This window comes from Cyanistes caeruleus, chromosome 6 (genome assembly GCF_971803275.1).
Source record: "Cyanistes caeruleus chromosome 6, bCyaCae1.hap1.1, whole genome shotgun sequence".
Taxonomy (NCBI): domain Eukaryota; kingdom Metazoa; phylum Chordata; class Aves; order Passeriformes; family Paridae; genus Cyanistes; species Cyanistes caeruleus.
Genome location: NC_141706.1, coordinates 21,394,287 through 21,409,454, shown reverse-complemented (window position 1 = coordinate 21,409,454; position 15,168 = coordinate 21,394,287). Strand labels below are relative to the sequence as shown.

Below are 15,168 nucleotides of genomic sequence, written 5' to 3'. Positions count from 1 at the left end.
ATGTGGCCACTTCCATTAAAATCTAATTTATTTTCATTCTAAAACTTGATTGTGATCCTTTTTTCTGTGGTAATTACTGAATCATTGTTCCCATAAATTTAGGTCATAAAATATTTGCCATGGTATTAACTAAACTGCTTAGTAACAAGAAATCCACACGTTGTAGATCTCTACCTCCCAAGTGGTATTTGTCAGAAACAGATTTTGAAAATGCCTGAACACTGTGTGCAACATTATCCACCTGGCAAATAAACGAAACTCCCCTGCGGCAGATGATTTGATAGAAGCTGAAAAAGCATTTGACTGAATAGAATGGGACTATTCAGTTCCTACTTAAAACTTGTTTGTGCTCAGTATCTCGGTTGCTAATCTGGCTTCTCAGTTGTACTCTCACTTTCGCATCTGCAAAAGGCCCGGTCCTGGCCATCCACAGAACCCCTCCACAGGCTTGTTTCTCATCTCTCTTTGGCAGTGCTCCTTCTTCCTGAATGATCAGTATTAGCTGCTGCTAAAGAACTAAAAATGTCATTTGGCTGCAGTGGGGTGGATCTTAGGTCTCTACTCCTGTGTACAAGTGATATGCTGCTGTTTCTTCAGAAGCAGAATCTCCGGTAGGAAAGTAGGCGAATATCTGATATTTCTCCATAATTTCTGGATATAGTTATGATGAAGCTTAAAAATTTGTAGACCACCAAAGGCAAAGCTTTCCAAAGCACCCAAGTAACTTAAAGCACGGAGTCACCTTGAAATTCAAGCCACAAGGTGCTTTTGAAAATCTCTCCTAATTAAGCGATAACACTGTCATTATTCTTTCATCGAAAGTATGTTGTAAATCTGTTCTATGCACATAAAATAATCACAAGAAATTAAATTCTTTTAACATATGCCAAGTAATGACTGTACTGTTCCTAATAAGCAGACTAATGTAGTGTCTGAAAATAAGGTAAAGCAGAAGATGCATTTTTTAGAAATCATCTTTCAGCATTTAAGAGGTCTGTACAGCTGGTTTTCAGTAGGTGTTTTCTTTCTAAGCTTTACATTTATGTAAAATATATGTTCCAAAATAAGAAAATACAGATATTTTCTTCCTGTAACTGTTGAAAAAACCCACAACAAACCCACAACCCAATTTCATCTGAAGTCCATTGGGCTATTCATGCTTAAAATTAGCTGGAACACTAAGGGAGGCCAGCACTTTAGAGGAGTGTTTTTTAGAGATGCCTATGAACCTTTTGAGTAGGGCAGCATAGGAAGAAGGAAAGGAAGAGGAAAATTTAGCAAAATAAGTCCCAGCATGAACCCAGCATGGTTCTTAAACTATACCAGCTGTTTGCAGGACACACCTGTAGGCCTAAATTTGACTAGATACATTTTTTGAAGGTCTGTTAATAACAGGGGGTGATGGCATCAGAAGGACAAAAGCCAGTTAGAAAGCAAAGCCTTCCTGTTTAAAACTAACTAACTAAATAAATAAATCAAATAAAGAAAAGCCAAACAGGGATACAAAGGTTTCCAAAGGACATGAAAAGCAAGTCTTTGTGAAGTATCATTTCCTCTTTAAAAAGGAAAGAAATTTAGGTTGTATTTCAAAGTTCAGGTTTAGATATAGTCCTTATGAAGATGCCCATGTATAACCCATGAACCCAGAATAATATTATAAAAAATAAATACAATTTTATGGATGTGTTTATGTTCTCATAAAGTCTGTAGGACTGTTTCAAATTCTGTACAAACAATCACATTCATCACAAGTCCTGTGCATCAGTGAAGGTGAATGACTTACAGTTAAGGAAGGATTTTGTAGATTATAGGGAAAACAGACTTAGAAATGAATGCTTTTCTTAGCATTTGTTCACCCTGCCTAACAAAAATGAATTTTATGTATTAGTTGTAAAGCAGATGTTTTTGACATAATCTAGTATTACAAGGGAATTTCATTAAAAAATATTGTCATACTCATCCCATTATCATGATTTATGTAATAAATAATAACCTTTGTTTCCTGATTCTGAAAGTTTCTAAAGGTCTTAAAACGAATGTAGATGGATACCGCTGTGATAGCCATCACAGATACAGAGACCAGGAATTTGTTCTGATTTCCCATTTTCATTTTGAGAACTTTCAAAATTTTCTTTCCATGTAAATTCTTCCAATTGAGTAAATTAATTTCCTTCTAAAATAGCTTTTTAACTTGTGGTATGATTTTTACCATGGCAGATATTCTATACATAGCATAAATTAAAAATAAAGGTTGGAGTTTTACCGATGACATAACTGTTGCCTGATTTGTTACAATTTCCCTGGAAAATATTACATTTATAGTCTTGTCATTCATCATATTATTTGATTCATGTGAATTGTGTGTGTAATCTTTTCTAATCTCCATGCTGGGCTGTACTAAACTATGTATTTTAGTGTCCTGTGCTTCACAGGGTGTTCTGCCCATTTTATTTGATGTTACCTGGTTGCATTTCCCAGAAATTCCCCTTTCCTGGATTCCCCTTTCCCAGGTCTCCCTCCCTGCCCATGTAGTCACTAGGGAACAACAACAGCCACAGCCAGTGGTGCACATTTAATATTTGGCATTGGGTTTTGTGCCTTTAAAAAACTTTAATTTATGATGGGGAAAATTTTAACGTATTTAAGAAGAATTTTGCCGTGAGTTTTGCTTAATTAGTAGAGGACCAAAAGGAAGAGAAGCAGTTAAGGAGATCTGTGGGACTCACTTCTACTTTTGTCTGTTCCATACTAATTTGTTGCCTGCTTCCAGCTTTTTATGTGTTCAGCATCCAGGAGTATTTTCTCATAGATGATCAACTTTCAATATGAAACAGTTACAGAAAAATCAGTATTGACTTAAATACCCAGTTTTACTCAGAAGTTTAGCCTCATTCATAAAATGTATTTACTCCAGGATTTCAGTTCTTGGTGGTTTTTTTTGGTTGGTTTTTTTTTTTTCTTATATTTTCTTATATTTTTTCTTATCATGTTTACAGTACTAGTCCACAGAAAGATTTACAGGGTTATGCCATCACAGAATCATATTTCTTTCTTTGTGGATGTTAGTTATGATTTACATGTGTGTAAGCAGTTGGGAATTCTTCTGTGCTCCTTGGTTAGATTGAATCAATTCCCAGTCCTGCTTAGCCTTCCAGCAGAGAGTATCTCACATTCACCCAAGGCTTGCAGTTGACTTGGGGAATCTGGGAGACTGAGATATACTTTGTTGAAGTGGTGTTATTAAAGGAATCATTCCTGAAATGTAGGAGCCACTTCCCAAGGTAGGTGCAGGAGACTGCATGAAGGTGCCACAGTCTCAAAAGCCTGGTTTTTGTATGGTATCCCACTTTCCTTTGGCTTAGAAAAAAAATGGTGCTTATGGCATGGAACTGAGGAAATCCTGATGTTTGGGAAATAAGATAAAGCAGTGCAGACACATCTGTTTTTGAAGTACAGGTGACAAAATACTTCTGAGACTTCAAAAGGGATCCAAATTCTGGTATCTTAGAAGCTGCCACTGAAAACTCTTTTCCTTGTTCTCAAAAGATGCAAGAAGGGAGAACTAGTAACTCAATGTGACCAAGGTTTTTACAAAACCTTGAAAATTATCTGCAGAGTTTCCATAGCAGCATAACAAATGGGTCAGAAATCATAGAATAGTTTGGGTTGGGAGGACTTTTAGAGGTCATCTACTGCAAACCCCTTGCCATGAGCAAGGACATCTTCACCCAATCAGGTTGCTCAGGGCCCCTCCCAACCTGAGCTTGAATGTTTCCAGGGATGGGGAATCCACACTTTGGCCAACCCATTTAAGTGTCTCACCACCCTCACACTAAAGAATTTCTTCCTAATATCTAATCTAAAACTGCCCTCTTTCAGTTTGAAGGCATTTCCCCCTTGTCCTATCCCTACAGGCCTTTGTAAAAATCTGTCCCCATTTTTATTAAAAGCCCCCTTCAAATACTGAAAGGCTCCAATGAGGTGTCCCAGGAGCCTTCTCTTTTCCAGGCTGAACAACACAACTCTCTCACCTTGTCTATACCAGCTCTCTGATTATCTTTGTGGCCTGCTTTGAACTTGTTCTAACAGATCCATGTCTTTCCTGTGCTGGGAACACCAGCTTTGGCACTGACTGGACTCTAGATTTTAGATGTAATATTAAGATACCTTTAATTTGTTGCTACTGTTCAACATGTTTGTTCATTTGCTTTCTGGTTTGTCTTGGTGTCTTACAGGCTGATACTATTGCCTTTATCTTGATACTATTGCCTCTATACTACACAAAAGTTGTTTTATTAATAATAGGTCAGATTAAGTCTTTCCCGTGTATCAGGTGCAAATTACAGACACGGGGCATTTCTTGCACTAGTGTTTCCCAGCAGTCTTGAAAGCTCAGCCAGTCTTTCTGGGAGAGGAAATCAGTCATGCACCTTCCTCTAGAACTGTGTTTTAACTTCCCACGGTAAGACCTGAACTGTGAGCCCCAGCTGCTGGCTGAGAACAGGGGTTTGTGCAAGACCTCTATTTTTCAGAGGCCAAGGAGTATAAACCTTATTTCCAGAAGGAACTAGAGTATGCACAGACTTCTGAACACAGTGCCAGATAAACTCTTTTTGGCTCCAAGTTCTTTTGAGCTCCAGTTCAGTGGACTATCTCTTAAAATACCTACATGCAGTAACAAAAAGGTGGATGAAATGAGAACTGTCAGAATTATTCCACAAAAAATGTGCATCATGGCAACAATCAGAATAACTCATATGTTTACACAGTGCTAAAAGAACTTACTGATTACTCTTCAAAAATATCTACATTGCCACAGACCATTCCTCCATCCTTGTGAGTTAAGGGCATGGTTTTTTGTCTCTTACTTTACAGCAAGCCAGGAAGCCCTATGATGTCCGAGATGTTATTGAGCAGTATTCCCAGGGCCACCTCAACCTGATGGTGCGGATCAAGGAGCTGCAGAGGAGGTACGTCAATGAAGCCCAGTCTTGGTACCCATGAGCAGCAGCAAAAGGATGTTTGTAAATCAGGCAGTGATTGGGGCCCACAGGTAAAAACTGCCAGGGTTAAAGGTGCCATTTTGGCAGGACTGTGCAAAATTATGGCACAGTTATGGCATTTGTGTCAAGTTTTCTTTTCACACATGGAGGAAAGGGCAAAAAGCTAAAAGATCTGATGTTTGGGACTTATATATGTATTATCTCAGCCCCTGCTAGCTGTGACTATAAACTGCAATCCCTATATGATAGGGGCTGTTTTACACCTGGAGAGTGCAGCCACTTGCTCTGGTAGAATTGCACATAAGAGCCAACTAAGAGATGACAGATGCAACAAGAAAGCTGCAGAAGAACAAGGAAAAGACAAGTCAATGCTGAGCATGTGGGAAAGTAATGGGCATGGTAAAACTTTGCAGTGGTTAAAGAAGCTGTAGAGCAATCTAAGTCAAACTGAATTTTGCTACTATATTTTTGATTTCAAGCTACTCTTAGCATAAAGCAACTGCTTCACTCACAGGACGAACCGGAATTATTTGAACTTCATTTTGCTTGTTTGTGAAGAGGCCTCCCTGCTCCAGCTAGAGAGTGGAGGTGCTGGTTCAGGCTGATAAAAAACAAAAATGTTTCTTTTTGCTTTATAGGTTGGACCAGTCCATAGGAAAGCCATCTCTTTTTATCTCTGTCTCAGGTAAGTCAATACAAAGGATGTGTCTAAAGCTAATCTGATGAACATATCATTAATGGAAAATATTTCCTAAAATACTTTTCATTTTATTGCCAAATTTTTAAACTGTGCCAACTGGTTGTCTTCTGAAGATTAAGCATTGACAATAGTATTTAGTCATCAACACTTTTAAATTAGGATTGTTCTTATTTAGATTCTGAAAGCACCTACTTTCACTTAAATCTTCAAAATGTTGGCTCTGGTCTTTCTGAGACTCACTATATATTCAATAAATTGGTGTGCTACGATTACAGAGTTCCTGTGAAATTCGTAGTATTCACATAGATCTTTGGTAGCTTTGAAAAAAACACCAGAAAAGGAGCACAAAGAACTAAGTTTGTTTGTGACAAGTCTGGGTAATGAAAACTTTTTGTTTATGTCATTTGAACACTCAGTTTTCCATATATAGTGTGAGGAAAAAAAGATAAAATGTTACTAAATGTGTCATTCAAGTTGGCTCCTTTGCATAGCGGCAGATTGTTTTTTAAGTGGCAATTAAAACATTAACTAAATTGGGAACATTTTTGCTCTCTGTGGTTAAAGCAGAAAACTAAGATTAAAAATGCCTTAAACTCAGGGCTATTAAAAGCCCTGGCATGGGCCAATGCTATAAAAAGAAACAGAAAACTACTTTTAAGAAATGGATCTATCAGCCTGGTAAGGGTGTTCAGTTACACGGTGTTGGTGGGCTAGTTAAACACACCCTGTTGTGGTTTGCTGCTATTTTGTTATACCACCATATATTAATTTGAAAATGTTTCTTGTTCCACAGAGAAAAGCAAAGATCGAGGAAATAACACGATTGGTGCCAGGCTGAACAGAGTGGAGGACAAGGTAAGCCTCAGTTGAACTGGCAGTGAATGAGGACATGGTTTGTGATCAAACAGTGCTTGTTTCATAGGATGTGAAGGAAAATTCAACTTAAAATAGAGTTGAATGCCTGGCTTTTCCAGGTGATGGAGTATAATTTTTGTCGCAGATTGCATTTTTGGTTCTCGTCATTTTAACAGAATAAGAAAAAGCCCACAGTTTAATTGATTTCAGTCTCTTTTGGGACTTGCTTGGGTTTTTTTATTTTTAATTGCATATATTACATATGTCTCAATACTTTACTTCCTTCCTCCACAATAGATAAAAGGCTCTGTTCCTTTAATAACTCAGTATATTATGGTCCCTAAGATTTGCCTTTGATCTTTGCTCTGTTGTTTACGTAAGTCCACCTACAATCCCTTAGAGAGGGAAATAGCAAACCTTGTTCCATCCTGGTTTTCATTCCTTATGATAAGTGGAATTTCTCCTTCCAAGTGACACAAATCCAAAAAAGTCAGACTCGTTCTATAATCACAAATTAATAGTTAAGTGCTTTGTAAGCCTTTATTTCAATGCTGGCTGTGCTTGTGAAAATAGATGACAGGTAGAGGTTGTGTCATTGTTAAAAAATAGAAGTTCGCCTATGCTGATATTTAGGAAAGAAAGGAAGAGTTAAGAAGGATAGTTTGAATCTTTTACTCATCTCTTAGAGTGATTTGGTGAGGGAGTGAGAGCATTTCTTTACTTTAGTTATTTCACTCATGTATCTGACCTGTTCATTAATTATTAAGACTGAAACTTTTTCCTGAGGAAAAGAACTCTCAGAGTGTTTCTTCCACTACCGGAAATATGTGGTAACCTCATGAAGGTTTTTTTCTGAAGAAATATCGAGCACATATTCTGCAAACTAAAAGAGGTATGAGCAGTACATCCCAAGGACTACAGATTAACACCCTGATCTGCATTGATTTACTTGTGGCATGCCCATTCCATACACATTTCTCCTGGATTACTTCAATAAACTTGAATGATAGTGCTCAGGACTGCACTTCATTCTCCTGGAAATAATGGTGTTTTAAAGGAAACAGGTTTCTTTTGATATATTGGGGGACACACAGGAAGAGTAAAGTAGAAGAGAGGAAGGTAGAGTGCATTTAGCACAAAAAAGAATCACTGTGCAGTGCTCCCTCACATCTGTGGTTAATATGTGTTCTTACACATGGAAGCCCTTTCCAGAAAGTTTGGATTACATTTATTTATTTTCTCTCCATAATGTCAACTAAAAGTGTGGAACACTAAGAAATGTCTTGTGACTTGTGACAAAGAGCAATGACTTTTCAGTGTGGACAAATAATTCTCAAATGGCAGCTAAAGCAGCTTCTCAGTGCTGTTTGTAAAATCTCCAGCGAGCCTGGGAAAGCCTCAGTGTTGTACTGGCTCAGAGATAAGCTGTTTGGGGGTTATTAATTACTCTTTTTTACATCCTTACAAATAAGTACACTGTGAATTTATAGTGACTGGCTTTTTATGTCTTGTAATGGGACTGTAAAACACTCCCTGTATAATTTTAGTATAGCTGGGTTAAATTTTAGCCTTGTTTTAAGTAACAGACCCTTCTTTCTTTGCAGTTCCATGAGGTCATCTGTGGTTTCAGAGCTGTATGTTATCTGCCCTATACAGCTAGTCCTATCTGCAGGAATTTTATCTGAAAGTAGCTGAAAGGCTAAAAATAGAGAATTTCAGTTGGACTCAGCAAACAGTGGTTAACATAAAGACACACTGGCAATGCTAGAATCACATTTTTGCTGCAGATGTAAATGGTGGCCAAGGATAATTTTTTAGTATTTTTGCTCTCAGAGATTGGTCTTCTCTTTCCCATAAAGTACATGGTGCTTGGTATGCTTTCAACATACAGTTAAATATTTCCTGAGCTGAACACTATATTAAGGATATCAGGTGGTTTTTAAGGTGACAAAATATTTTAAACCATTTCATCCCGTTTGGTTTGTGAATTAGTTATCAGTCTTGGACTTGAGGAGGAGATGTTTTCAGTGCTGTAGGCTAGTGTCAGCATCTAAAATCAGTGCATTTGGAAAATTTCCTGTAAGTCAGAGGAGCCTATGTACAGCCAGGAGTGCAGAGGAGATGGCACCTAAGAGACATTTTAAAATAAAAAGCTTAAACAGCAGTGTATTGGCAGGAATTGTGATCCTTTATGGCAAAAACCTGAATTTTCAAGTATTGACATCATCAAAATGTGTTTTATTCTGTAAATTTAGGAACATGCTTATTTAAGGGAGAGTCCCCTAGTCTGTTCATCTTGTGCACTGAGAGAAACTTTGACCTTGCGATACAACGCAGTTTGTGATCCTGAACCTATGGATTGTTTCCTAACATACAAAAGCTAAAGGGATGAATCACACTTGCAGGAACCCTCCTGCAGATTCCTTCCCACTGAATGCTCTAAATTTGGCAAGACACTGAATAGGTGGTTTTGTGGATGTGACTGCACAGCCTGATAGCCTTTGTGAAAAGAAATCCAACACGTGATCATGGCATATTTTGACTTTGTCGTTGTTCTCTGCTGCTTACAAAGCTGAGGGTGGCAAATGGCTGTGCTCTCCTAAAGGTGTCCTGCCATGCTGGGTGCAGGGGGCTGTGGTCCAGTGGGGATGTAACAGCAGGAGAGCAGCACCCAGGTGGGTCTCACACACCCTGCCAAGTGCCAATGGCCCAAGAGCGTGCGTGTAGGTACCTCAGGGAATGTTGTTGAGCAGGATTACAGCAGTAAATCAATTTATTTGCGGTGACCAGCCTTCTCTTTTCATCCTTGAAACATCTGTGAGTGACTATTCAGCCTACCCTCAAGGAACCTGGCCACAGCTGGCTTGCTACCAAGCTCAAAATCAAAAACAGTTTTTCCAGATGGGCCCAGCTGTGTGTGCACAGTGTCCTTCCTCCTCACACAGCACTCCTCATCCTCACGCCGCAAGCGCTGCCTGCCAGGGCCTTAGTGCTGGGTGTGCCCAGCAGCTCCAGCCAGGAGCAAGCCCACAGCACACTTGGGAAATTCTGTGTCCTGCAGCTCCTATTTTCGCTTCACTGCACTAATTTTAGCTTGGCTATAAATGGTTGCAATGCTAGCTTTTTAATTTTCATGTTAATCTGTTCTTTTTCAGCCTTTTGTCAACCATTAATTTAGCTATAACAGGCACAGTTTGCACTTCTCAGGTAATCAGCCAGGCTTGCTGCTTTGGCTGCCCTAAGGAAATTCAGTCTTAAATATGGGCACTGCACAACATCATCTAGAATATGCAGTGAAGGCTAAAAGTGGCCAGTCCCTGGACTCTCCCTGTTGTCCCTACAAACCAGACTGCCCCAGGTAGGTCCTGCCTGTGGACCCCCCAGAGTAGAGTAACACAACCTAGATTTACAAAAAAAAAGTTTAAAACCATTCTGAGCAGTAGATATTATGCTCTCTTTCTGTTAACTTGTTTTAAAAATAGAACTTAATCTTCTGCAATGATTTGAACAATTTAAAATTTGCCTTTCAAGAATGTTTCTAGCAATTCAAAGCAGTTTTCTGGGCATCCCTTCATATATACTAAGAATTGTTCCTGTATCTGACAGTAAGTACAGTATTAATATCAGGATTGCCGAGGTCATAATTAAAATCTTATTACAGTCTTTTTCAGTTACATGAAACATTAGGAGTTATGTAATCTGTTGCAAAATTTTGAATTGTAGACATTTAAATGGAGATTTCTATTTATACAGGAGATATGTGGTAGTGAGACATGTGACAGCTTTTAATGTGAATCAAACAGTTCTGCAAGATAATTCCAAGCTTATACATATTTTGCATACTTCTAGCTGAGAAGGTGAACCCTTATATTCAAACCAGTACTAACCCAAAGAGCAACACAGGCATCATTACATTTTTTCAGATTTACTTGGAAAGCAGATAGCACCACTTTTAAAATCAACCAAAAACAGATCTATCACATGAAAACATCTACCCTGAAATAGGTGCTGCTGTGCTTGTTGAGTTGACTAGTGGAAATCTGAACTGATCTTGGAAACCAAAGCTGGAAGGCAGTGTATTTCTCACAGGCTTTTTGAGTTCTAGTTGTGTTGATTTGGTTTCCTGTCTTCCATCTACCATGTCTGTGATTGCTAAACATATAGAGGTCAGTAAAATTGTACAGATATGATAAACATTTGATACGGCTTTTGCAGTGAGTGCTGATGATGTAACTTGTAAAGAGAAATAAGTGCAAAAGCTTGTTTAATGTGGCTTTCAAAAAGCGATGAAGACTGTATCTTACAACATTTATGTACATGGTATGACATTTTCTTCTAGCTAAATGATCTTCTGTAATTGTTTCACCAGAGTATTGATTTTATCCATACATGTGTTAGAAAACAGCTTGACTGGGACCATGTTGAAGTCAGCTCCAAGGAGCAGAATGACCATTGACAAGTCTAGGTCCAGTTTCTGACTTGATTCTTGCTCTTTTCCATTCTTGCTTTCTAATCAACTAACACTTCCCCATTGCAAATGGTTTCATATCTGATTTATTTATCTTGTTGATTTGCTTAAAAAGATATGAAATTGAGTTATACATTGCAGAGGAATCTTACTGAAATGTGAATAAATCTGCTATTTTAGTTTATCATAAGACAAACTGTAATCATGCCATTTCTAACAATGAACTCTCAGCCCGTCCAATACAGAAAAGTTCAGGATATGCCACAGAGACCATTAAAGGTCTTTTATTTGACCTGAGGAGCCAACATTTTAGTTTTCCCTCATCACAGTAGGCAGAAGCATTAAGCTTTATTAAAGTTATATGCCTTTGGGAGGACTTTTGGTTGTTGTGACATCGTTTTGCTCAGCACCAGGGATATGTTATTTTTATGACAGAATTTCTGTCATAAATGAAATTACTGGTCTGTGCTTATTTATGTCTCATTATTTGATGCTCCATATTTACAATCCAACAAGCACACATTATATAGTTTAACCTTTTACTTGGAAAAGTATTATACCATCTACATCATCCTGAGTTCAAAAAATACCAGGTTTCACATTGACAGCTTGTTCACCTAAAAGAATTCTTCATGTGTGGCCAGTTTTCCAATTTCTGGGAAACTGCTGCATTATCTAACATGGGATCAAACCTTGATGGGTTTTTCTTCTATTTTTAGTGTCATTCTGTAGCCTGAGTTACCACGCTTCCTAGGGTAGCAGAGCAATTAGTGCAGACTTCAAAAAATGCCCTTGACTGATGTTACCCTTGTTGCACATTTGGCTTTATTCTTAATTGGATAGAAATTAATTGAATAAATATTGATGGTAAAAGACTGACAAACAACCCAACTTTCTGACCAGTGCTGGAAAGCAAGGTTAAAACCATCACTTGGAGAGACGGCTTCAGAAAGTGTCTGGCATAGAAATATTCAGCACTTTTCTGGCTGAACATGCACTAGGCATTTCAGGTATTAAATATTGGCAGCTTCTGCAATAGGTGTGTGAGTATTTGCCTTCCCAATACTGAGAAACAGAACTCAAAGCTGTGGGTTGGCTGGAACTTTTAAAAGATACGTGAAATCGATAAAAATCAAAATGAACACCACCAAGCAGTTACTCATCTTGTATGCAGTTCTTGCAATAATGCAGGAGTAATAACCTGGGGGATGTGGAGGAATATTGAGGCATATGGAAGATTAAGTATCCCTATTAATTTAATCCTTAGTCTTTTTCCAGATGCTGAAGTACAAGCATACGGAAGCAATTTCCGTGCTGAACTTTGTGATGGAGGATGCCCATTTTCTATAAATTGGACTACAACTAAGCACATCCTTCAACAGTCTGGGTCATTAGGCAGCCTTACAGCTTCAATAGTTTTTCTCTTACCAATCTGATAATATTTCAGGAGGTAAACAATGAAAAAATACAGATTTCTGTGTCCAGTGTCCTGTACTTCCCATCTTGTCAGATACAGTAAAATAAGATTATCAGGCATACGCAGCAAAAAAATGAAAACAAAAATAATTCTTTGTTGGATTCACTGCTGCCAGAAGGTTCAGTAGCTAGAACAGAAACAAACTGAGAGAGAAATTGGGCAAAGGCATGGAGAAAGACTCACTTGAGGATTATTAAACAGGATGTCTGTATGTAAACTCCAGTTTAGCAAGCACTTTAAACAGTAGTCAGGGATGAGTTGATTAAAAAAAAAAAATAAAAAAACCAAAACATTATTTTATGCATATGTACTTTCTTGTACTTTTTTTTTTTTTTTTTTAAGATTCTGCTACAAGCTTTGCACTAGAAACAAGAGCAGGGCAGAGAAATTTGTTCAAGGTACCCTTTTTACCCTAGGCTTTATACACAGCTGCTTGCTGCAGGATTTAGTGGCCCACACATCCTCATGGAACACTGCTGTGCCATGCCTTGGGTCTGATCTGTTTACAAAGGCTGTGTAAGCAGCACCCTGTTCCTGTCTAGAGAACATGCATGGGAGGCTTGGCAGAGCCATACCTTGAAGACCACAAGGTCTTTGGAGCGGCCTTCACTTGCATCTGTTTGCTAGCACCAATTTTATCTCTTTGAAGACCATTAGATCCTATCCCTGCACAAACGAAAACCAGTCGATTTCTGCATAAATTTTGAAATGGCTTAATATAAACTATGCTAAGTGCTATTTTTAAGCTGTAGGAGAGTTTCTAGGTGTAGTAGCTTAGGTATAGTTATCTGGCCTGCAGAGCAGTGTTACAAGCGCTTGTGGTGTCTTGTGGTCTGTTTCTGAAGTGTCAGCTCTTGTATCAGAGTAAATGTGATTATATAAAAAAAAACATATCTAGTATTGAGCATAAATACCTGCAGATAGTGAGAGTACTGCACCTTATCAGCTTATTTGGTGCAAATGAGAGTGTACATTTCCTCAGCACTGAAAAATGAAGTTAAGTGATACAAAATATGATCTTTATTTTCAAGAAGACTGGATGAAGGTAGTTCAAGCTAGCACGCAGGCTATCCTAGTACTCAAAAGCAATGACTAATTAAGCTCTAGTGACTCATTTGCATGAGTTGTCTGTGATACTCCTCTGCAGATTTTATGAAGAGTAAAAAGACAAAAAAAAAAATAAATTACTCCTAAAGAGAATAATTCCTGTTTAAGTGAGTTTTGATAGATTTTACTGCAAATTCATAGTGCTCGTGGATGCAGACAGCAGTTGGGAAGCATAATGCTGAGGACATTTTAGAGTGTAAACCTTGACAAATACAAAGTGTTACAGATATGCATACAAATATATATCGTTCCTAACACTGGCAGTGGCTGTGTGCTTGTGATCCACACAGATGTTTGCTTGCTTATTAAGAGCAGAAACCCCAGAGGAATTTTAGCTAACATGCATATATCCTATAAAATCTAGGAATTTGGGGATGGGGGTGTGGAAATTGGAGGAATTAAATAATGCCTTACCAGTTAATAATCTTTTAAACAGTCTCCAGATTAGTTGCTGGTTTGGGAATCTGCTGGTGGTGTTTATATTTGAATAGGTACGCAAGTGGATGTAAGGTCTGCAAATGGGGATGACTCGATCTTTCATCAAACCACATAAAGACTGTTTTGTCTGGCATTCAGAGATAAACCCAAGCAAGATTTGAAAGGTAGCCTCCATCATTCTTGTGCAGAGAGTGTTTACATTTGATGTGGAATGGAAATGCGTGGTGCATGTGCCGAGAGAGAATGCGGAACAGTTGTATGGACTGAATACCCTGTAGAGATGATTAGAGAAAATGGGTTTAAGTGAGCAGCACGTGTGCACAGCATGCTACACAGACAACTTTTATTTGTCTTTCTTATAGGTTAAAGGAAAAGAAATGACCATAAGATCATCTCTGCTTTTTCTGGGGGGGTATGTGTGTTGCAGATGAGCAACCAAAAAACAGTCCAACATAAATGGCAAATTTTGTGTTTGATACAAACACAAACACTAGGATGAACCTTGACTGAAATTACGTGCATCGAAGTTGAAATTGTTCCTTGACAAAGATCTATTCTTAGAGTCATCTCGCTGGAATTAAAATACTTTATTTTCATTTGTAGTTGAGTATCAGGGAGGGAAAGTGGATGGAGTTGAAAGGACTCTATTCATGCAGTCTTTTCAGGGTTGGAATCTATTCAGCTCTTGGAAAAGATTCAGAGAAAAGGGAGGTACACTCCCTTTCTTACACAATGTCCATACCTTCTGACACCCTATCTGCTCCTTCTGTTCCCCCCACCCTTCCCCACCCTCAGCTAAAAATTGCAAACCAAAACTGGTCCAGGAAGAGAAATAGGAGAAGAAGCCTTTGCTGTCTGACTCCTACTTAGGGCTAGGGGAGTCAGAGAAAAGATAAGAAGAAAAATCACATCATTGAAAGTGGAGTATGAGCACATGGTTCAAAATACACCTACCACTCGCAGAGCCCAGGCTCTGACCAAGAGGGTAAATATAGTTTCCTCAAATCCATCTCTGTTCTTGTGTCCTACCCACTGGGGTTGTCACAAAACTACAAGTCACCTTTCAATGAGAAAATTAAGATTTGCATGACTAAAAAATCTATAAAAATCTAGAGAAAAT

General features: G+C 38.3%; 1 protein-coding gene across 6 annotated transcripts in view; it reads left to right on the top strand.

Moving 5' to 3' along the window:
• Positions 1 to 15,168, top strand: part of KCNQ1 (potassium voltage-gated channel subfamily Q member 1) — a 330,957-nt gene that overhangs the window by 224,766 nt on the left and 91,023 nt on the right. For all 6 annotated transcript variants that reach the window (XM_086892640.1, XM_086892638.1, XM_086892636.1 and 3 more), the window contains 3 exons: positions 4,876 to 4,970; positions 5,642 to 5,688; positions 6,497 to 6,558. In XM_086892640.1, the coding sequence (XP_086748766.1) occupies positions 4,876 to 4,970; positions 5,642 to 5,688; positions 6,497 to 6,558 (204 nt within the window). The remainder of the gene's footprint in view (positions 1 to 4,875; positions 4,971 to 5,641; positions 5,689 to 6,496; positions 6,559 to 15,168) is intronic.